This window comes from Terrapene carolina, unplaced genomic scaffold, assembly GCF_002925995.2.
Source record: "Terrapene carolina triunguis isolate 2854851 unplaced genomic scaffold, T_m_triunguis-2.0 Scaffold55, whole genome shotgun sequence".
Taxonomy (NCBI): domain Eukaryota; kingdom Metazoa; phylum Chordata; order Testudines; family Emydidae; genus Terrapene; species Terrapene triunguis.
This window is the reverse complement of record NW_020664406.1, coordinates 1,847,905-1,869,663: the sequence shown is the minus strand read 5'-3', so window position 1 is coordinate 1,869,663 and position 21,759 is coordinate 1,847,905. Positions and strand designations below refer to the sequence as shown.

At 42.7% G+C, this 21,759-nt stretch overlaps 2 protein-coding genes across 5 annotated transcripts in view; one reads left to right on the top strand and one right to left on the bottom strand.

The window, feature by feature from the left end:
- Positions 1 to 5,459: 5,459 nt before the first annotated feature.
- On the bottom strand, positions 5,460 to 7,181 carry LOC113407913 (protein phosphatase 1 regulatory subunit 3G-like). Its single transcript, XM_026658817.2, has one exon. It carries the CDS (start codon positions 6,473 to 6,475, stop codon positions 5,486 to 5,488), a length of 990 nt encoding a protein of 329 aa, XP_026514602.1. The 5' UTR covers positions 6,476 to 7,181; the 3' UTR covers positions 5,460 to 5,485.
- The window catches only part of LOC112118937 (ribonuclease P protein subunit p40), a 50,513-nt gene continuing 34,371 nt past the window's right edge, over positions 5,618 to 21,759 (top strand). Inside the window, exons 1-2 of one of the 4 annotated variants that reach the window (XM_024217440.2) lie at positions 5,618 to 5,702; positions 12,347 to 12,466. In XM_024217440.2, the coding sequence (XP_024073208.2) occupies positions 12,446 to 12,466 (21 nt within the window). In that variant the 5' untranslated portion in view covers positions 5,618 to 5,702; positions 12,347 to 12,445. Of the gene's footprint in view, positions 5,703 to 8,268; positions 8,518 to 10,008; positions 10,158 to 12,346; positions 12,467 to 21,759 lie in introns of those variants that run through there. The other 3 variants (XM_024217443.2, XM_026658813.1, XM_024217444.2) reach the window with 3 other exon arrangements.

Sequence of the window (21,759 nt, the reverse complement as noted above, 5' to 3'; positions counted from 1 at the left end):
CAGGCCTTTCAAAATTGATACTTTAAAGGCAGCAAGTGTAATTTACATGCAACTTTGTAGACCTTGACAGCACTAAACTATGTTTAACTTCACACTATCTTTCTGAAATTCCTACCCTTCTATCAACCCATCTTGATCATGTACAGCTATTAGAGAGAAGTTTCCTATTGCGTGTATTTAAATATACAAAGAAAGAACAATAAATGTCTCCTATATGCTGCAAAAATCAAATTGCTTAAACCAAACTTAACATGTGTTAGTTTGGTTTCCTTCATGCCCAAGCAATTTAATCTAACCCTTTAATTAAAAAAAAAAAAAAAAAAAAAAAAAGCTCAGATGCATTATTTGTTGTTTTACAAATGTCTATAAAAGCCTTTGGTTATATTTCTTCCTTTAATCCTAGAAAACCTTGTGTAATCCACAGGGACCATAGAAATCTGCACATACTGAAGAGCCACAGAACTGGAGTTTTTCCAAACATTCTTACAACCTTTAAGATTTCATGTTTTCAATTAGTTTTTTAGAAAATCTTCACATACTGCAACAGATATCTTAAGGTAATACAATGTGTCAATATTGACGTTTAAGCCCAGTTATCATTTTGCTTAGTCCCACCATCAGTTTATGGTGTTAGAAATACTTGATTTTTAATAAACATATCTATCCAGTCTGAACTTATTACATATACCAGCAGCACTAGCGTCTAGTGGATTACGCATAGGTTCTAGCACTCAGACATAGAGTCTAACTCTGGTTTTGACACTGACTTCTTGGGAAATCTTTGGCAAGTCACTATCTCTCTGTAGGCCTCAGTTACCTCATCTGTGAGAATGCGCAGAATCATGCTGATGCAATCTTTGAAAAGTGCTTTGAAATCTACAGCTGAAAGAAGTGCAACATACTGTCTTGCTGAAAATTGAGCATGTGTGACTCAGTAGAGAGAGAGTCCCCATCCTATTTGTATTGCATTTAATACTGAAAAAGATGTCTTGTCTATTGTCAAAGCAGGAGAAGGATTTTTTTTAGTAGTAGTGTCAGCAAGATTGTAGGTAGGTACAGATATGCTAGCTATAATTTAAAAAGTACTTTTAAATATTTAGCATTTTAGCCATGGAGAACAGTGCTGCTCACATCTTGAACTTTTAGACTGCTTGGGCGGGGTGGAAGGGGAAGGGAGGGGATTTTTACTCTAAAGGTGACCAGCAAAGGTAAAAGACAGCTTTCTTGACTTGGTCCTTTATGATGTTTAAAAGGAAAACAAAAAAGGTCTCCGCTTTTTTTTTTTTTTTTTAAACAGTTACGCTCTACCCTGTTTTTCCTGAAAGGCTATATGGATGACTGGGCAACTGGTGAGCTCATATCACATATACCATGGATGTGAAACATCATTAATTTAGAGAGTAAGTCATTTATATTCATACTTTTTAAATGCTTGTTAATATCTATAACTCATTCAGCACCCTAACTGCTTTTCTTGGGAGTTGAGACAGTTCTGTATCTGAGACCCCAGCAAAACCAGGGAAGAACAGATCAAGAATACCTATCTTTACCTATTTGAATAAGTATAAGGTATGGGATGTTAAGTTAATGTTCTGGAACGTTCTGCCATTTTGGAGACCAACTCCGCAAAACTTTGCCAGAGTTTGTTGCATACCAGAGAACATTCTGACTTGCTGTGAATAATCTTGCCCTGACAGCAGGATTCTTGGACATACCAGCTAGCATCTCTGCTCGCTCGCTCTCCCCCCGCCTGGGCTAGATTTAACCTTTAATAGTCAGTTTAAAAAAATATATTTTTAATTATTCTTTTTATGATGTAATTCAGTGAAGAATTGGGCTCAATACTTTTAGCATCATACCTCAGCTGTAATAGCATAAATTTCAAGTAGGAACAATCTAATGTTTTATGTCTTTACCATCTTAAGAAACTAGATCAGCTTACATTTTCCTATGTAGTATCCTGTTTATACTACATATTTTTTTAAAGAAGTTAATGTATTGGGGACAATAAACCATTTCACTATTTTCCTTTTTAAAATATATGGACTCGGTGCATATCTGGGGGGAGTATATACTTAACTTGTAGAATTACTACTGGGATTTCTCTTTCAGTTTATATTTATACAACTTACTGTGTACAACCTCAAACACATTTTGAAGTACTGTACGGTATTACAAGAATATAGATCGAGTTGAGTAATGAAACATTCCCAATTAATTCCATTGAAAATTGGTGTTTTCGTTATGCTAAAAAGGCCTCATACACACTGAAAGTCTAATGTGTCATTGTAGGTACTTACAATATTGTAGTGCCCTAACATAGGTGAACCACGATTTATTCCTGTGGCTCAGACAGGATTAAACCATGTTTTAGCAATTAACCATGAATGCTGCTCACAGACCTGCAAAGTCCAAGGTTATAGTGTGATTCACTAACAGAGTCTGACCCTGTCTACACTGCAAAATCTAACTGTTTTAACCTTTAGGGGGCACTATCACATTGTAATTGAGTATTCCATTAAGTTACCTTTCCATAATGTAGACAAGCCTTGGAGCATCCAGTTCTATAAATTACAGCTCCATGCACTTAAACATATCAGTCATCTAAATGTAAAAAGTTATACTTTTCCATGCCACTTATCTTGTTACTAGGGCTTTGGAGCGGAGCCCGGAGCTGGAGCATGGAGCAGCTCCGGACCAGTGGAGCTGCAGGTTTTTGCCTGGAGCCGAAGCACAGCTCCAAAGCCCTGCTTGTAACACCACTAACTTAGATGTTAGCAAATGGGGTCTCTTACAAATGTATACTGACAAATGACACTTAGAACAATGCTTTCATACTAAACAGAATAAGGTACTATAAATACCTACAGAAATGTGGCTATGAATATAGCATGAAAAGGGCTGAAGGAAACCATTTATTTTCACTCATTAGTGAGGATCATGAAAAATTAAGACCTGACTCTACTTTATAAAACCATTCCTCAGGTAGTCATCCCTAACAAAAATATTTACCCACGCCAAATTTTAAAAAAATCCATGTAACAACTGGGCATCATACTACTGAAAATTTCACACCTGTGTGATGTAGTTAGGTCAACCTAATCGCCTCTGTAGGCACAGCCAGATTGACAGTAGAATTGTTCCATCAGCCTACCTAGTGCCTCTCAAGGGTGATGGATTTACTACAGCAACAGAAACTCCTTCCTTCACTGTAGTGCCTACACCGGGGTGGCCAACCTGAGCCTGAGAAGGAGCCAGACTTTACCAATGTACATTGCCAAAGAGCCACAGTAATACAACAGCAGCCCCCCATCAGCTCCCCAACCCCGCTCCCAAAGCCTCCCACCCACCGGCATGCCTGCCGATCAGTACCTCCCCCTCCCTCCACGCACCTCCGATCAGTTTCGTGGGATGCAGGAGGCTCTGGGGGGGGAGAGAGAGGGAGGAGCGAGGGTATGGCAGGCTCAGGGGAGGGGGCGGGAAGGGGTGGAGTGGGGTCAGGGCATGTGGCAGAGCCAGGGGTTGAGCAGAGTGCAGCCCCCCTGGCACATTGGAAAGTTGGTGCCTGTCACTCCAGCCCCAGCGTCGGTGCCTATACAAGGAGCCGCATATTAACCTCTAAAGAGCTGCATGTTGTTCCGGAGCCACAGGTGGCCACCCCTGACCTACACTGTAGTGCTACAGAGGTGTAACTGCAGCGCTGCAACTGTGCTGCTCTAATACCTGTAGCATAGACATACCGTTAGAAAAACCATCACTATTTTAAATTTCTAGATCTTTCATTAAGAAGAAAAAGCAACTCCTCTGTGTGTGTGTTAGGCAAGACTCTATTTAACAAAGATTAGCCAGAGCTACGCATGAACTTTATAAAACTAGGCTGTGGTACGTGGGAACTGCATTAGCCATTGAACAATGTTAAAGTGCACTAACTTACAAGGAAAGAAGGATATTTTCTGTCATTCGGGGCCTCCAAACCTACAGCAAAGATGAGACACAAATAAACCAGAAAGTGTTCACACATGAAAGTTATATTATGGATTCCATTCAATTAAAAATAGGGTGGAAGACTGCTGTCATATTATGTTGTTTTTGGAAGGGGGTGAAAGAATTAGGCCCCTCATTTGAACGTGTGAAGACTACTGACTGAATTTAAGCCTTTAAGTTCCTCCACGGTCAGGCAACAACATAGGTGCTTGACTTTAAGTGCTTGAGTAGCCTCATTGACTACTCACATGAATAAAGTTAAGCATAAGAATAGCCATACTGGGTCAGACCAATAGTCCATCTAACCCAGTATCCTCCTGTCTTTCGACAGCAGCCAGTGCCAGATGCGTCGGAGGGGATGAACTGAATAGGCAATCATCAAGTGATCCATCCCCTGTCATCCACTCCCAGCTTCTGGCAATCAGAGGCTAGGGACATCCAAAGCATGGGATGGCATCCCATCCTGGCTAATAGCCATTGATGGACCTATTTTCCATGAACCTATCCAATTCTTTTTTGAACCCGTGTGTTTGCAGAATCAAGACTTAAGAATTAGGGGGGTTGGGGACTGACCCTCACCCAGTTCTCCCTCTCAGAAAAGAGTTGGATTTCTGCAAGTCATAATAACAACTCTGTTTTTGCCTACATCTGTCCCTGTTTCTAGGAAATGCTTACATACCCATAAAAGGGAAAGTGCATGCATTATCTGTCATTCTAAAGAGAAATGCCTAATGCATAAACATAGCACAGTCACAACACTGGATTTAAAGTTCTCTCTTTAAATTCAGTGTATTAAATAGGAAACTTCATATAAGGCACCATCTTCAAGTTAGACAAATATTTTTTTAAAAATAAATCACAAAAAGATCTTGTTTCCAGTTCTCTTTAACCAACAATAAAGAGAATAGTTTGTGGGAGGAAACTGTGCTGATTTCTTGCAGCTCCTGAGAGTTCATTTCCTTTACAAAAATGGTGAATTAACAATACCGGAACCAACAGGTCAGACCTCACTTTTTCTACAACTTTAAGGCTAATGGTAGGAGGCCCCTGTCCCTGGATCAGTCAGCTCTTTAATTAAACAAAACAAGCCACATTCTAATGGAAGGCTCAGAAACCAGTGACTATGCAGCAGGAAATTGGTATTGAGTTGGTCTAGGGTGCAAGTACAAGGAATGGGACACTCTGCAGTGGTCTCTGACAGCTAAGGCTTGGCTTGGTTCAGAGCGTTCACTTTCTGTGTTCAAGGGCAGGACATTCATAGCCGGCTGCTTGTTACCACACCCCACCCACCGCAGGCTCGGCACAATGGGTGGCTGACCCCAGGCTCCCTGCAAGCCGCTAGCTAGCTGGCAGCTTGTTTGCCCCCAAGCTAGGCTTAGAGTAAGGCGCTGCTTTTGCTCCCAAGCTGGGTAATGCTGGTTTGCTGCCGGGCTAAGCTGAAGGCAGGAGCTGCCCCAGGCTGGGGAATGCTGGTTTGGTTCACGGCTGTCCCAGGCGGCGCTCAGTAGAGGGGCCCGGTGGGGTCGCCCTGGCCGGTGTCTGTGCTGGGCGCTGCGGGGAGCCCCCAGGGGGCGGGGCGGCAGCAGCGCAGGGTGTAGTTGCTGCCCCCGTTGTTGTCCCAGTACTCGCCCTGCTGGCTGCGGTAGCAGACGGCGAAGTGCACGGCGGAGCCCTCCAGCAGGCCGGGCGGGGTGCACAGGCTGAAGTGGAAGCGCTCGGTAGGGGGGTCGCTCTCCTCGGGGCCGGGCAGGGGCTGGGCCGCGGCGTCCAGGAAGGAGCGCCACTCGTTGAAGGTGTAGCGCACCGTCACCTCCTTGGGGCCCGGGCAGCTCAGCACCCGCACGGTGCCCCGCACGTCCAGGGCCACCGCGGGGCGGCCCAGGCGCTCCAGACACACCCGCTCCCGCCGTAGCCGCTCGGCCACTGCCACCTCCCCGGCGGGCTGGAAGTCGGGCACTAGCTGCAGGGGGGGAGGCGGCGGGCGGGCCCCGCAGCCCAGGCCGAGCGCGGCGCTGAACTCCTCCCGGGGCAGGCGCCGCAGACGGGAGAGCACGGCGGGCGGCACCTGCGGGTCTTCCGCCGCGCTGAAGTGCTTCACGCTGGCCAGGTTCAGCCCCAGCGCGTCCGCGAACTGCACCCGCTTCTTGCACTTGGTGCAGCAGCCCCCGCTGCCCTCCTCCGGCGGCGGGAAGAGCCCGGCGGCCGCCAGGCTGGGGCTAGCGGGCAGCGACAGGGACCGCCCGCCGCGGCGGCGCAGCCCCAGCAGCAGCTCCCCATCCTCCAGCAGGGGAGAGGCTCCGGCCCGCTGCGGCTCGCCCCAGGGCTCCTGCAGAGGCAGCGCAGCCACCGCCGCCCCCTCTTGCTCTTGCTCTGCGGAGCTGCCTCGCCAGGGGTCCCGCGGGAGCAGCCGAGCCGTCCTCTCTTGCTGGTGGCCCCCGAAAGGCGCTAGCATCTGCTCCAAGCCCAGCAGTCCGGAGTCCCGGCCTTCCATGGCATGTCGCCCTCGCCCCCCTCCCCGGGAGACTCCGCGGCTGCTGCTGGCCCTCTCCCGGCCGGGGCTTGCTCTGGCTAAGGCGGTGGGGTCGTTTTATGGCCTTTGCCTTGCAGCGGAGTCATGGTGGGGGGCGCGCCCCTGTCCCCCCATGGGCTCCTGGCGGCAGGGACGGACCCTCGGGAGAAATCAAGCCGCGGGCTGCCAGCCACGTCCCCAGCCCTGCCAGAGCCAGGGGGCGAAGGGGCAGAGCGCATCCAGCGCCGCGGACAGGCTCGGAGAAGTTTCCATGCGTAGAGTGTTTGGCCGAACACGCCCACCTCGGCGGGAGGCGCTGCCCGCCCATCCGCGGCTTCCGAGCCAGGGGAGGGCGCTGCCGTCTCCACAGCAGAAGCTACAGGAGGAGTCCAAAAGTGGTATCAGAGAGAGGAGCGTCCCACCGAGTTTTCCCTGCAGGGCCCTGAGATGTCTTGTGATTTGCTTGCTGCTCCCAAGCACGAGCCCCTCTAGAGCTGTCAGGGTCAACCAGTAATGCCCTTCACCCCATGCAGCTGCAATGTTATTGTCATTAATGCAGTGTCTTAGGCCAGGGGTATGTGTTTGGGGGGCTATGCAGGTCTCATCTACATATTTGGCAAGTTTTACAACAGGTTAGGTAAAAAGCCCTAGTGAAGTCAGGCCTACCAAAACTCCATACAGACAATGACTTGTTTATACTGCTTTATATACTATGCACTGAAATGTAAGTACAATATTTATATTCCAATTGATTTATTTTATAATATGGTAAAAATGTAGGCAATAATAGTGTGCTGTGGCACCTGTATTTTTATGTCTGAGTTTTTAAGTGAGGTGAAACTTGGGGGTATGCAAGACAAATCAGACTCCTGAAAGGGATACAGAAATCTGGAAAGGTTAAGAGCCACTGCCCCAGGCCATTGCCTGTATAAAACCAGGGCACAATGGTCCAAGCTACCCCATAGTTAGTCGCACATTCCAGCTACCAGATTTGATACTACTTCAGGGAATCTATGATGCTACCATAGGCAGGGCCGTAGCAACAAAGAACGTGGCCCCCTCCGAACGTATGTCTGGGCGGGGCCCCTTACAATGCAGAAACTGGAATGCGGTATTTATGTTGCCACTTTTAGGGGCCCCCTTCCTTGCGGGGCCCCCTCCGGTCGGAGGGTACAGAGGGCGCTCGCTATGCCTCTGACCATAGGGGAGGCAAAAATAATTTAAGCCCTGGTCCTGCAACAGGCTCTCTGCATAGGTGATTGACCTCAATACAGTAAATGCAGCAGCTTCTTGGCAAGGACATTAAAAGTGTCTTGGCAAAAAGCAATTTAAAGATGTCCTTTTTTGCCTTTGTGATACACAGAGGCCTGGAGGAAGGGATTTGCTGTTACTGCTTTTTAAAGTTTTTACTTATGATTTTTTTAATGTAGAAATATCAGGACGGGTACATCTAGTTTTCCTGATTTTTGCTAGAGAACTCACTGGGGGTATTAATTCGGATCTTTCTGCTGGCCTTAATTTAATAGAGTGTTGAATCTTTAACAAAAACTTTTGTCATAAGGCCATTTGAGAAAAATGGAAATAGAATCAAAACATTTAAAACAGGTTTCCCACTTCAGTTAAGTTGTGGAACTTAACTTCTGTTCCACATACTTCACTTCTGTGGAACACTGTCAGAATCCTGCCAGTTCTCCACTAATGCTTGGGCCAAAATTTTTCAAAAGTGGCCTTTGATTTTGGGTGCCCAGCTGGAGATCTCTTGGGCCTGGTTTTCAAAAGTGCCACGCTCCTGCAGGTCCAGTTGAAGTCTGTATGAGTAGCAGGTGCTTCCAGTGCTGCCAACTTTTACCATTTTATCACAAGTCTCATGATATTTGATGTTTTTCTTTTACAGGCATGTGATTATATGGGAACCTCTGCTTTCATTTTTTTAAGAAAGTTTCTAGATTCTCATAATTAAAGAGAAAAACTTGAAAGCAAGAACCCTGAAGTCTCAAAAAATCAAAATAAAAAGAATCCCAAAGGTATTATTCTTTTAAAGTCACATGATTTTTAAGCCACTCATTACTTTTTTTTTCATTTTTTTTTTGGCCAGACTTGTGATTTTTGAACACTTACCCAGATCCTTAAAAGCATTTAGTCTCCTAATTTCCACTGGAATCAATAGAAGTTAGGAGCCTTTGAGAAAATGAGCCTTAGTGTTGGCAATACTGTGCTCCTGTGAAAACTATACCCAAAGAGTCTGAAGATGCACAGGCCCCTTTTGAAAATCTAGACATAGTGTTTTCTAAGTTTATAATGTTAAAAAAAAAAACACAGAAAAAGTTTGATTTCAGCAAAAACAGTACAAATATTTTTCCCCCCTGTAGGCCATTTTTAGCTGAATGCTGCATGTTAAATGACAGCATCACAATAAGGACTTGATTAGGATTTTTGGAGTCAATACCCTTGCATATCTGAGAAGTTTTCCAAAATTTTAAACGTGTACTTAGTACATGTTACAGCTGTCATCTTTAGATTGTTCTGTTGGTGAAAGTACAATTCCTCTCCTCTACCCCACCTTTTTCAGGACAGAGAAACTAGAAATCCACATGCAAGTAACATCACTTTCTGGAGATTTAGGTTCTCTCCATGGATTTCTGTTATCAAGATAATTTTCTGAAGAAATTAAGATTTATTTTTAATTCAATTTCATTTCAGTTGCAAAAATAACCTTCCAAAGGTGAACTGATGAGATACTGTTCTACTTTGTGGGCAGTCTGTCTCTCAGAGAGAGGCAAACTGCTCCCATTCATCTCATCTGGTATTAAAGACAAATGGACACCATTGAAATATTAACTATCTTAGCAGCAGTCATCTAGCAGGGCTAGATAGTTCATTCATTTAAAAGGATATTTCCACAAGAATAAGGGTGCAAGCTTGTGCTATTGAAGATTAGAACCACTAATGTTAAGATAAGTTATTTAAAATTTCCCAATAACCTGATTCCTTCTGTAACTTCTGTCATTGTAATCAGCTTTTACCAGTAACTAGTTCTGGATCATGCAAGAAAGAACTAATTCTCAACCTAGTCTTGTGTGATACACAGGAACTGGTTCAGAGAATAACTAGAAGAACAGATGGTCACTGTTGCTCAGGATACATTGTTTGGCTATCATGGATTAAGAATGGGAGTCAGCAATGGACAACACCGTAACATATAAGAGTGGAGTTTTTTCTTCTGAAACGCTGATAAACTGTTAAAAATAGGCTGAAAGGCAAACTAAAATACCTGAAATGATCAGGTTAAGTCATATTGGTGCAAACCCCAGTCTGCACCAGTGCAGTTTAGTTACCTTAAGGATTTATACCAGTGTACTACTTGTGCAACTACCATGTAGTTACACCATTGAAAATGTATCTAAGACACACTTTACACCCTGATCCTGAAAACATTTTCAGACATGCTTAACTTTAGACACTTAAGAAGTCCCTCTGAAGTCAATGGAATAACTCTTGTGCATAAAGTTAAGCACATATGTAAATGCTTGCAGGATTGGGCCATAATCCATAGAATCTATCTGAAGGCTGTTCAAAAACACTATATTCGAGGCAGTGATAGTGTGTGTGCTGAAGAGCAAAACCAAAGGAACAAGGAGTGAATAAAATGTGTCTAAATAATGAGGTATGGAATATTATAACTTGGATACTATACATATATTCAGTAAGGTCAGATCAATATAGCTTCTGTAAGGCTAAATTTGTGCTGATTTACTGTTAGAATTCTCTGAAAGAGACGCGTAAATAAAATACTGGCTCTGTTGTTTGAATTTTGAAACAGCTTTTGACAAGGTCTCCCAAGAATGGGAGACTGTTTCTGGGGAAAACACAGGATAAAGGAGAAAATCCTATTGCAATGTTGCCAACTCTCACAGTATTTGATGTTTTTTTTCTTAAAATTCCAGCTTCTGGAGTCATGTGATAATGTAAGACTCTCAGCTTTCATTTTTAAACAAAAGTAAATTTCTAGATATCATGGTTATGGAGAAAAGTTATAAACCATTATCTTTAAAGGTTCAAATAACAAAAGGCAAATAAAAAGATCCCCAAATTATTATATACTTGGCTTAAATCTTGAGGTTTAAAAAATCTCACGATTTTGGGGGTCCTGACTCATGATTTTTGAACACCTGGGGTTGGCAATATTGAATTGTGGATAAAACTACGTCCTACTAATCTGAGTAAAGGGAAATTAATAGAGGCTGGGAAGTTAATGGTGGACCTAAAGAACAATTTTATAATAATAATAATAATGCTATTTATAAATTTAAAATTCTGTACAGAGTAACTAATTCTCAGAATACCACTATGAATCAAAAAAGTATTATCCCATTTTAGAGATGGTGAGATCCACAAAGATACTTAGGCACCCAGATTTAGGTGCCAAAATCTCTGTTTTTTTAGGCACCACTGCAATGCAGAAAACTCCTGCCAAACCCTGTAGGTGCCCAAGTTTTCAGGGTAAAAGTTCCCCAGTGCCTATGTTTCTGTCTGTGAGCATGTGCACTGCCTCCTTACTGTAGTTGTCCAGATGTCTATCTCCCCCCAAGCCCCAGAGCAATTCACAAACCGGGGGAAGACAGACACATGCTTGGCCAGATCCGGTAGGAGTGTTCAGAGGCCACCTACTGGTTTGGGTTTCATTCACAATCTGGTCACCAGAGGAGGAGGTGGTGGGGGCAATGCTACCCATCTTATAACTTTTAGCCCAATGGCTAGAACATTTCCTAGAATGTTGAAGACCCAGGTTCAATTCTCCCCTCTCTGCCAGAGGGGGAGAAAGACCGGGGGTCTCCTACCTCTTTGGAGAGTGGTCCAACCAATGAGATATGGAATAGTCTGATATGAGACTCCCTCAGTATCTCCTGTTGAAGTGTTCCACTATGAATAAATAATGAGAGTGATATGAAGAGGGGGACTGGACTCTGGGTTTCCCACTTCCCAAGTGGGTTCCTTAACTACTGGACTACAGAGTCTTTCTCTCTGTGTGGCCCAATGACTGTTCCACTGTGGATAAATACTTAAATACTCATTTGTGGATCTGTGTCTAGACCTACCTCCCTAACTCCTCATCTTATGCTTATTTCACAAAAGCATCCTGCCTTCGCTGCGCTACATGTTATTTAATATGTTTGTTAATGATTTGTTAGGGGAAGGAGCGGTGAAATTTGCTGATGACACAAAACTATTTAGATTAGTAAAAAAAATAGAGAGGATTGTAGGAAAAACTTCCAGAAAAATCTAACCAAAGGCAGGATAATACAATAGCAGCTGAATTTTAATTTTGATAAATGCAGAGTAATGCATATTGAATGAATAATCTATATTTCTCCTAATAATATCCCCATGACTGTGCTAAATTGGTCTGCAAAGAGGATTGCCATTCATAAGAATTCTGTGCAAGCAGTAAGGCAGTAGGAATTAATATTGGATCAAAATCTATTTAAGCATTCAATCAGGTAGTTATGGAGATCTTGGGAATTTAAAAATTCTGAGGGCCGGGTAAGTTGTTTGTTAGTATTCCCAAAGCATGTAGAATTTGAACTCTTAAGTCTAAGGGTTATATCCTCAGCTGGTGTAAAGTGTCATAGCTGCTGGAGCTGTGAGGATCTGCCCCCAGGCCTTTAATATGTTCTCTATTCAAAACATTTCCAAATGGACTCTTTGAAATAAAATTTTTTAAAGTGATAGTTCACAAGACTAGATCGTTCAAGAGCATAAACAAATCTGATCAATGGTTTTTCAAAGCCTACTCATTCATCAAATTATTTTTGTAAAATCTTTGGTTCAGCTGGAGAATTTTTGTCATTGTAGGTGATTCATTTTTGTCTATTATCTGAACAACGTCATGGAGAGGCAATAGCAATGGAGGTTGCACTATGAAGTTTGAGAGGAAGAAGAGTCTTATGATTAATGAACTGGACTGAGTCTCAGGTGATCTTGATTCAGTTCCTGCCTCTGCTACAGACTTTGGGCAAGTGCCTCAGTTCTCCATCTGTAACATGGCAATAGCAATATTTCCTTTGTCTATCTGTTTAGGCCCTGATCTTGCAAACACTTAGTTGCATACTTCACTTGAAGCATTTGAGTCAAATTAAACATATGGTTAGCATTTATTGGATTGGGGCCTTAGACTGCAAGCTTGTCAGGGCAGGAACTACCTCATACTCTGTTTGTACAGTGCCCAGCACAATGGAGCCCAACCTTGTTTGGAGGCTCCAGGCACTACTGAAATACAAATAAATAATTATAATAAGGCTGATTCAGAACACAGTTTTCCTCCCCCTCCCTCTTTGGAAGTGAAATATAAAAACCCCTCATGCTTTTGCATTTTTAAAGTTCTCATTGGCAACTATTATCTGTTCTTGGAAAAAACAAACTTAGTACTTTATGGCCCTGATTCAGCAAAGAAAGTAAGCAACTGCTTAACTTTCATCCACTGAACACAGTGGGAAAATTCATGTGCTTAAGTGTAGTGCCGAATCATGGCCTTTGAGATTAAAAAACTTAAATTGGCTTGTTTGGAAAATATTTGCAAACTAAGCCTCCCCAGTCCTGTAAACACTAAGGCACATACTTAACTTTACTACCGTGAAGCAGGCCCACTGAAGTTAGGGATCAGGGCTTAATATTTTTGTGTCTCCCTCTGTTGGCCCAACCAAATCACTTACCCTTACAAAACTTGATGTGCTGGCAGTGGCTGGAGCGGGGAGAGGGATAGCTCAGTGGTTTGAGCATTAGCCTGCTAAACCCAGGGTTGTGAGTTCAGTCCTTGAGGGGCCCACTTAGGGATCTGGAGCAAAATCAGTACTTGGTCCTGCTAGTGAAGGCAGGGGGCTGGACTCAATGACCTTTCAAGATCCCTTCCAGTTCTAGGAGATGGGATATCTCCATTAATTTATTTATTTATTTTTATTTGGATTGTGACATTGTCTCTTGACTGCTCCAGTTTTCATGTTCAGGGATAGTAAAAATATATCCAGTTCTCCATCAGTGAATCCAACGGAGAAAAGAAAATCATCTGAAAGTATTAAAGTGGGATAGGGGATTTCAGTGGGACCTAGCCATTGTGTTATAGTAAGTTACTTAGTGGCTTTGTTGCCAGCCTATTCAGTTGAAACGTTATATAATAGTATCTTGCAACATTTACTGTTGCACTGGGGAGGGGAAAGGGAATCAATAAACCTTGGGGGGAAAAGTCTGGTAAACTTGCTTTAAGAGGAAAATAATCTATAAACCCTTGGGGTGGGGAGCGGGGGGTCTGGTAAACTTGCTTTAAGAAGCCCTTTTACAATTGGAGGGATGGACTCAAAATATCATATTCACTTTACCTTTCATTTATCTTATTGCCTCAATGTCTGTGTGTCTCTTTTCCAAGACAAAGCTTATTTTGGTTTAGGACAAACAATGGAGAATAGAAACAGCCTGTTAATTGTTCGGAGTGGCTTCAGTTAATTCCCTCATACTGTAGCCATCTCAGGGCTAACGTGTACCATACATTTTATTCCGGACAACAGAATGAAGGTAATTTATGTACTGATGAAAGGAAAATATGAGAAGTTCTTTCGTTTCAGAACTGTCTTTAGGAATTCTATTTTCAGTAGCCCACGATGTTTGATCTCTGAATCGGTTACATTATTCCATGAAAGTAAAACTTTATTGCAGATGCCCTGTCCGGAGGCCCAGTCCTTTGGGAGGCAGCACTGCCGTTGGATGTGTGGTTTAACAAACAGTTAAATCTGTTTGAATCAGTAACCACCACATGAACACAAAAGGAAGACAAAATTGTTTGTCTACAGTCATCCAGCTTCAAATCCCTGGAGAAGGGATGAGCTATATCTAGACTGGAAAATTAAATTTGCTTACTCAGTTGCCACTGATTCAGATAACCATCCAATTTAATCTGGAGTCAATTCAAGCAGCCTGTTGATTATTCCTCTATAACCATTTCAATCATGGCTTCAATCTCCACATCCTAAATTGATAGATTTCCCAGCAGTCCCAAGTAAGACATTCTATTAATAAACATACAGGTTACAAAGACTCAAATCTCTTCAGTGACCTCACCAATTCCCCCCTCACATCTTGTCTAAGGAAATCCCTAATGACAGAGGCTTATCAGAAAACATTAATGAGATAACTATTGTGTAATATTAACATACATATGAGAGAAGTCCTGATGAAGTGAGTGTGTGTGTGTGTGTGTGTGTGGAGAGAGAGAGAGAGAGAGAGTTTGTGCCCAGAATGAATATTCAAATCTGACTTCAAATTCTTCCCACATCTCACTTCAGATTCTTCCAGCATTAGTTCTGAACTGTTTTTTTATCCATATTTAACTAAGTCTTGGGACTTCAACTTTGAAAATGTATGCTTTTGCATTAAGCTGGTTTTCCAGAGATAAAATTGTGTCATGAATACTCTTGTTTTCAGGACAGCTAATTTTAACAGATCTGTCATTCCTATGTAGATGGCATGTTGGGATATTAATATCCTCTTAAATTATTTTAAAACTGTTAATGCTTCATGTCCTATGGGAATGTTATCTGCAAAGCTAGCATCTTTGTATCTTTGCTAAGATTCTAGGGTTTCAGTTTTATCAGTCTGAGGATTTCCAAGTATTGGATGTAAAGATTCCATCAGGTTATGAGTTTCTGCTATATTCCAGTGTAAAACCTGTATCACAGATCTTTCCAGGTTATACTGTTTGATTAGAGATCATTTAAATATATGTGTATTCCTTCCTGTTTTGAAGCTTATACAGAGAGTTTATTAGAACATTTTCTTATTTTTAAACTAGTTTTCTTCTCTATTAAACAAAATTGAATAGCTCTAATACATAAAGGCACAGATTGGTTTTGTTCTTGAAGAAGCGGGTATTGAACTTAAAAAGTGTTCAGTATGCCTTAAGAGGCATAGCAGAAACTGTTACAGTTTCCAAAGGGACTGAGAGGGATTTAATCTGAATTTCTGCCAGATGTTCAGGAGACAAAACCTCATAAATTTTACTGGAGCCCTTCAGACAATGGCAGAAATCTCTCATCCTTTAGGGCTGCCAAGTATTATGAAGTGTTCCACCCATCTTTAACTAGTGACTCACATTAACAATGATATGTGAGAAATGGAGATACAGTACTTTGAATTTATGAATATCCTATTTCTCTGATTCATGGCAATGATTGCGTTTCCCATAATGATGTGGTGATTCTAAATCTTCTCTTATTTGTGCCATGTATGTGGCAATAGGGCAAGGAATCTCTTCATTTTGGGTGAAATCCTGACCCTCTTGAAGTCCAGTGGGATTTCTCCTTGTGTCTTGCGCATAACTGAGCACGCTGTTTGTGCTGAACAAATACATAATAAAAAGGGGAATTATCACATTATCCTTTGTTTCCCAAAAACAGTGTGCAAAATATTCCAAGCACTTTGGGGAAAATTAAACTAAGAACAGAATTCGACTGAAATTTAACAAAAATAGCTTTTGCACAAATCTTAATTTCACTACAATTTTATGCATATTTGGATTATTTTAGTGGTGTTAAATTTCAGTGTTATGCATCTGTGTTTTGGGAGATATTTATTAAAACTTTCCCATGTACGTACATATTAAAAACCTTATTTGTTTAAGTCATGCTTGTCAGACTTTTCAATCAGCTAATGTGATTGTGGTCAGAGAAATATCTATGTAAAAATGACTCCTTCTGGTGGAGATTTGCAGCTGTTTTCATGAAGTTCTGTGCAAGTAGCAGTAGCCTTTGAAAAGGGCACAGCTCTATGACAAGGTCTGTCAGAGTGATTGGCAAAAAAAAAATACACTCAACTACTGAAAAAATGTTTTCAGCATAGGAGGATTTTTTTTTAAATGCTGCTTTCTGACATGCTGTCACCGAGCCACATCCATTTCAAAGGCTCCCACTATTTACAAAGAACAGCAACCATGGTAGTGGAGCACTTTTGAAGTAGAAACTACCTGCTGAGTCAGACAGCTCGGGGCAGAGCATCAAAGGGGGATGTGTTTGGACTCCAAGCAGCTTGAACATTCAATTACTTAATTTTAAAGATATCATCTTCACCACCCACCCAACCCCTCAATGAAGTTAGAGGTAGAATTTTGGATAGATTAATGGGTTTACGTAGCCCGCGTCCTGAGGAGCGTATCAGGATAAATATGGGAGAAGATCTGTTGTCAGTAGCCCATACATGTCTAATGTGCAAAGAATTTATTTTAGAAAGTACGGTAACTATGATCAAGCTAGGCCAATGTAGAATCATAACCCCAGCCATCCATGTTCTCTTCCATTGCAGGGCCATGTCACAGCAGTCCCTGTGTCCGCACTAGCTTGTGGTGATAGAGAGTTCAAAGGGAAGATGACCTGTTTGAAGTGCTGTTAAAGGATCATAATCAAGATTTAGCTGGTGTGAGGATGAACAGTAATGGCCAGTTAAAGAAGCCAGACTAATAGGGGTGTAAAAATTCCCCTGTCCTCTCTTGTTCAAGAGGTTGTGAGGGAGCAAGAACCAGTTTGGGGACAAAGATCCCCACACATTCAGTTCCAAGATTGGGCTCCTTCCCCAGTGACGGCCTCTAACAGGCAGAAGTACGCAACATGCCCAGTAAGAACTGTGGTGCTAGCAGTGAGAGCTACTGTCATGGGCCCTTCTTTGATCATAAATAGTTTTTAGTGTAAGGAAAAATCTCTCCCCAGGTAGTTTCCAAACCTAAGATGGGGAAAAATATAGAAGAAAGGCATTAAATGGAAAATGTTTTGAGTAGCAGAAATGTCTTGTTGAAATGGAAGTAGAGTTCTAATATATGCTTGAAGACTCTCTTGCTGGCCTGGAACCCTCTTCAGAGAGATCACAGCTTTAAATGAAGCTATTTTATAAAGAAAGTTTAAATACTGAAGATGAATCTTAAATAGAAAGTGATGATCTACGCAGTGATGAGATATGTCCTCTGTTGGGTTACATATCTGCCCTTGTAGGTAGATGGACTCATTATTGTATTTACATTTTAACTGCTGTGATGCTTCATGGCCTTGGTAAACATGTATTCATCGTAGATGCAACTGTAATATATTTGTTGTATTATGTTTTGTAAATTTTCTTTGACAATAATGAAGAAAATATTGGGCCAAATTCTGCCCTCACTTATGCCAGTGCAACTTTAATGATTTCCGTGTGGGTACATATAGGTGTGATTGAAGGCAGTATTTGACGGATTATGGCAATAGAATATGATTGTGATTGTCTTCAGCAATAGATTGATTCTAAGCAGCTTTTAACCCCAGAAGCTTAGAGGTCTCCATAAGCTCAGCAGTCACAGTACTCAATCCTGACCCAATTTTATCCACAAATCTCACTCTTTTCCTTGCTGCCTATCTCTAATTGGCCCCTTATCCCAGTCCCAGTCTCCTCACCTAGGCAGTCCCAGTCTCCATTCCTCAGACTTCTCATCACAGTCCCAATCTCCTTGCCCAGCAAGTCCTAGCCTAACCCCTCCAGACTCCCAGTCTCCATCTCCTAGTCCTCATTTCCTTGCCCAGCTACTCCCAATCCCCACTGCCTGCTCCCCATCTGATTTGTCTCTCTCCCTCCTGGCCTCCAGTCAATCCTCCTGCCTGCCTTCCCCATCCCCACTGGCTCCCGTTCCCCACTGATTGAACTATTTTAGCTGAAATGTTCCAGACAAAATCATCATGAGGCAGACAGCCACCATGGAAAATTTTTCCGCACAGGTTAAAGTTTGTGAAGTAATAAGCAACCGAAAACAGGGTCTATAATGGGAAGTATTGGACAATCTTAATAATAGGTTGTGCTACCAGTCCCACCTACAATAACTTATTTCTATCATAGTACCACTGAAGGTCCCCAATCAGAAATAAGGCCCCTATTGTACTAGGCACTATAACAACAAATAATACTAAGACAGCCCCTCCCTCAAAGAGGGAACAATATAGGACTAAATCCCATCATCAGAAAAATAACTCACTGAGCGAAAGTATATTCAATTAGGTGACCCTTCAACCTTGTCCTGCCTAGGTGCAAGGAAATTGGCTCAATGAGCTGAAGTTGTTCTTTTACACTCAGCGGAATATAGGCAGTTTCATTGAGGAGGCTTAAGTGTAAGGGCATGAAGCTGGTAGGAGGGGTCATGAAGTAAGAAAAAAAGCTGAAAAGAGCATTCAAAACTACCTAAACTAGTGTAGAAATTACACCACTAATTTAGGCAAAAATGCCCTTGCACTCTTGTTTACCCAAGTTGGGGGGAAAGGGCCATACATTTGCCAGACAGATGCTTATTATATAGAAGAAAATTATTGTAAAGAAATATTTTAATTTATGCAAAATATATTAAATATCACAAACATGTCACTTTGGGAGAATAATAAAAATAGATATAGATATATATTGTATATATAAACTATATGGATTATATTCATAGCTATCTGTTTTGTTAAATTTATTATGCAGTACATATGTATAGGAACCTGGTTTATTTAGTATACGATTTATTTATTTTTTTATTACTTTCTTTGGTTAAATGGTTAAGTGGGAAAAGCATAGACCCGAGAATCAGAAGACCTGTGTTTCATCCCCTGATCTGCCAGTGACATGCTGTTTAACTCTGGGCAAGTCACTTCACCTTTATATGCCTCAGTTTTCCCATTTGTAAAATGGAGATAATGTTACCTACCTTTACAAAATGCTTTGAGATCTATGGAGAAAAACTCTACAGAAGTGCAAAGTATTATGCATATACTAAACCTTTATTAGCCATATAGAGAGAAGATATATTTTACATCAGGTTTATATGTCTACAATAAGAATTTGATAATATATTTTACAAAATATATTCCCCTTGCTGGTCCTGAGCTAATATTAGTCCTCATTGGTCCCGCTTTTCTGCTTGCGTCTGAAAATTAGAATGCATTTTTGCACTGTAACAAGGGGGCGTGGCCTCTCTCCCAGACGGACGCTGCGAGTCCCCCCGGTGGGCAGAGCCGGGACACCCACGCCTGCCCTTCCGGAAGCAGAGGGGTGGGACAGGACCTGGAAATATAAAAGGCCGACTCACAAACTCAGCTGGAGAGGAGCTGCCAGAGGAGAACGACGTCTCTCCCCCGCTGCTGGAGCTTGGACCTGACAGCAACCACTGCAGCCCCCGAGATCTGGAGGGACTGCCAGAGCTGCTGGTTGCTGGAGACGTTAAGGAGTTGCTGCGACTGCCGTTAGCTGTTTATCCCAGCGAGGCAGACTGCGACCCTGGGACCCCTCTCAAATGGGAGTGTAGGAAGTAGCCCAGGGGAGCCGAATATAGTTTGAATATAGACTGACAGCTGGCCAGCGTGTTGCGGCCAGTTTTCACTGCTTACCCAGTGGCAGACCCCTCTGCCACAGTTAGGGCCCTGGGCTAGGATGCAGTGGAGTCGGGTGGGCCTATGTCCCCCTATCCTACTATCCCACCTCTGGCATGGCAGCCCGACCCACCACAGACAAAGAGGCCTGCATTTGTCGGTGGTCCATCCAGTGATGAGCTCCCAAAATCCTAAGAACCGGTTCCCTACCGGGTCCTCGGCGGCACTTCGGCAGCGGGGGGGGGGGTCTTCACTCGCTCCGGGTTTTCGGCAGTATTTCGGCGGCAGATACTTTACCCGCAGCGAGTGAAGACCCCCACCACCACCACCGCCGAAGTGCCGCCGAAGACCCGGTAGGGAACCGCGCGGTGAGTACAAGCCCCACGTGCCTGTCTCCCCGACCCCAACCCACGTCCTGCCCCCGACTGCCCCTCTCAGAACCCGCAACCCATCAACCCTCCCGCTCCTTGTCCCCTGACCACCCCCTCCCAAGACCCCCCACCCTAACTGCCCCCCAGGACCTAGGCTTATATGCCCATGTTTGAAAATAATCACCTTAACCTCTCTGTACCTCAGTTTACCACATCTGTAAAATGGTGGATCTCCCTTGTAGGTGGATTGTGACAATTAAACAACATTTTTGAAGTTCTGCATATGTCCTAAACCCCACCAGAGTGCACAGAAAACCATCCAGTTTGTGCAGCCTCCATGACTCTCCAAACTCCATTTAATTTGAGAGTGCAGCAAATTTGCCCATGTGGCTGTGCTGGAGTGCACATTTTCTTCACTGTGCTATTACAGTAGCTTCTACAGACACTGCAGCAAATTTTTTAAAATAAAGTTTGCTTTACAATTTTATTTCCTCCATATCCCTATCTGTCGAGCAGAATCATGTCTTCTCATTCCCATTTTCTCTTTGTGCCCTCTGTGCTCAAGATCTCATCTCATGTCATGACCGTCTTTTCACTCCAGAAGACCAAATGGACTTGCTTAATCTTACATGCTATCTCTTAATGAGCTGTGGAAGTCACTGTTCAATGACACACACTAGACCTTTCACAGGAGATGAACACGATTACCAGCCCAAGCTTCCTTATTCCCAATCCAAGAGCAAAAGGTTATCCTTGGTCTAACATAGAGCATTTCTACTAAGCTATAAGGCTGCCTTCCTGTCAAATTCAAAGATGCTTAATGCCTTCAAATCGTATCAAACTCTACCCATGTTCTCTGCCACATTTTAAATGGGTTCTCTGATTATTCTGTTTCATCGGTTGATCCAAAGTGTCTGCCATTTCCCTATTTAATACTCTTGTTTCATTTTAAACAATAGAGAGGGACAAACTATTGGCACTGAATTGCAATGAGTTGTCAAACTTTACAATGTACCTGCACAGTAGGTAAATACAGTAATATAGTGAACTTTCAACATTCCACTTAGATGGTTCTGAATCTTCCCATTACATTTCAAAAAGCTTATCTGAACTGCTGGATCTTGCTTTCTTGAATGGATGGATGGTGTAGTTCATTTCTTGTCTAGCTTCTTCATAAAACTAACAAACAAACAAAAAATCCTCTGGGCACATACAAAGAATTGCCTGTTCCCCAAAATGTTTGGCCTGAAATAGCAAGATTGGCAAGAGGCTCATCTGAACACAGACTGCTAGCAGACAAAATGTGAGGACTCAGACTGAAAAAACAAATACTAAATTTGCACCACGTGCCAATTGGCAACTGTTTTACCAGAAGAAGATTATGTTTCAAGGTCAGCTGATGTGGGAGCTGTGGGAGCCTCAGGTAAGGAGATGATTTATACAGTCAGAGCTTCTATGCTATTGTTGTTCTCAGACAACGCTTTGCCATGGGAAATATCCC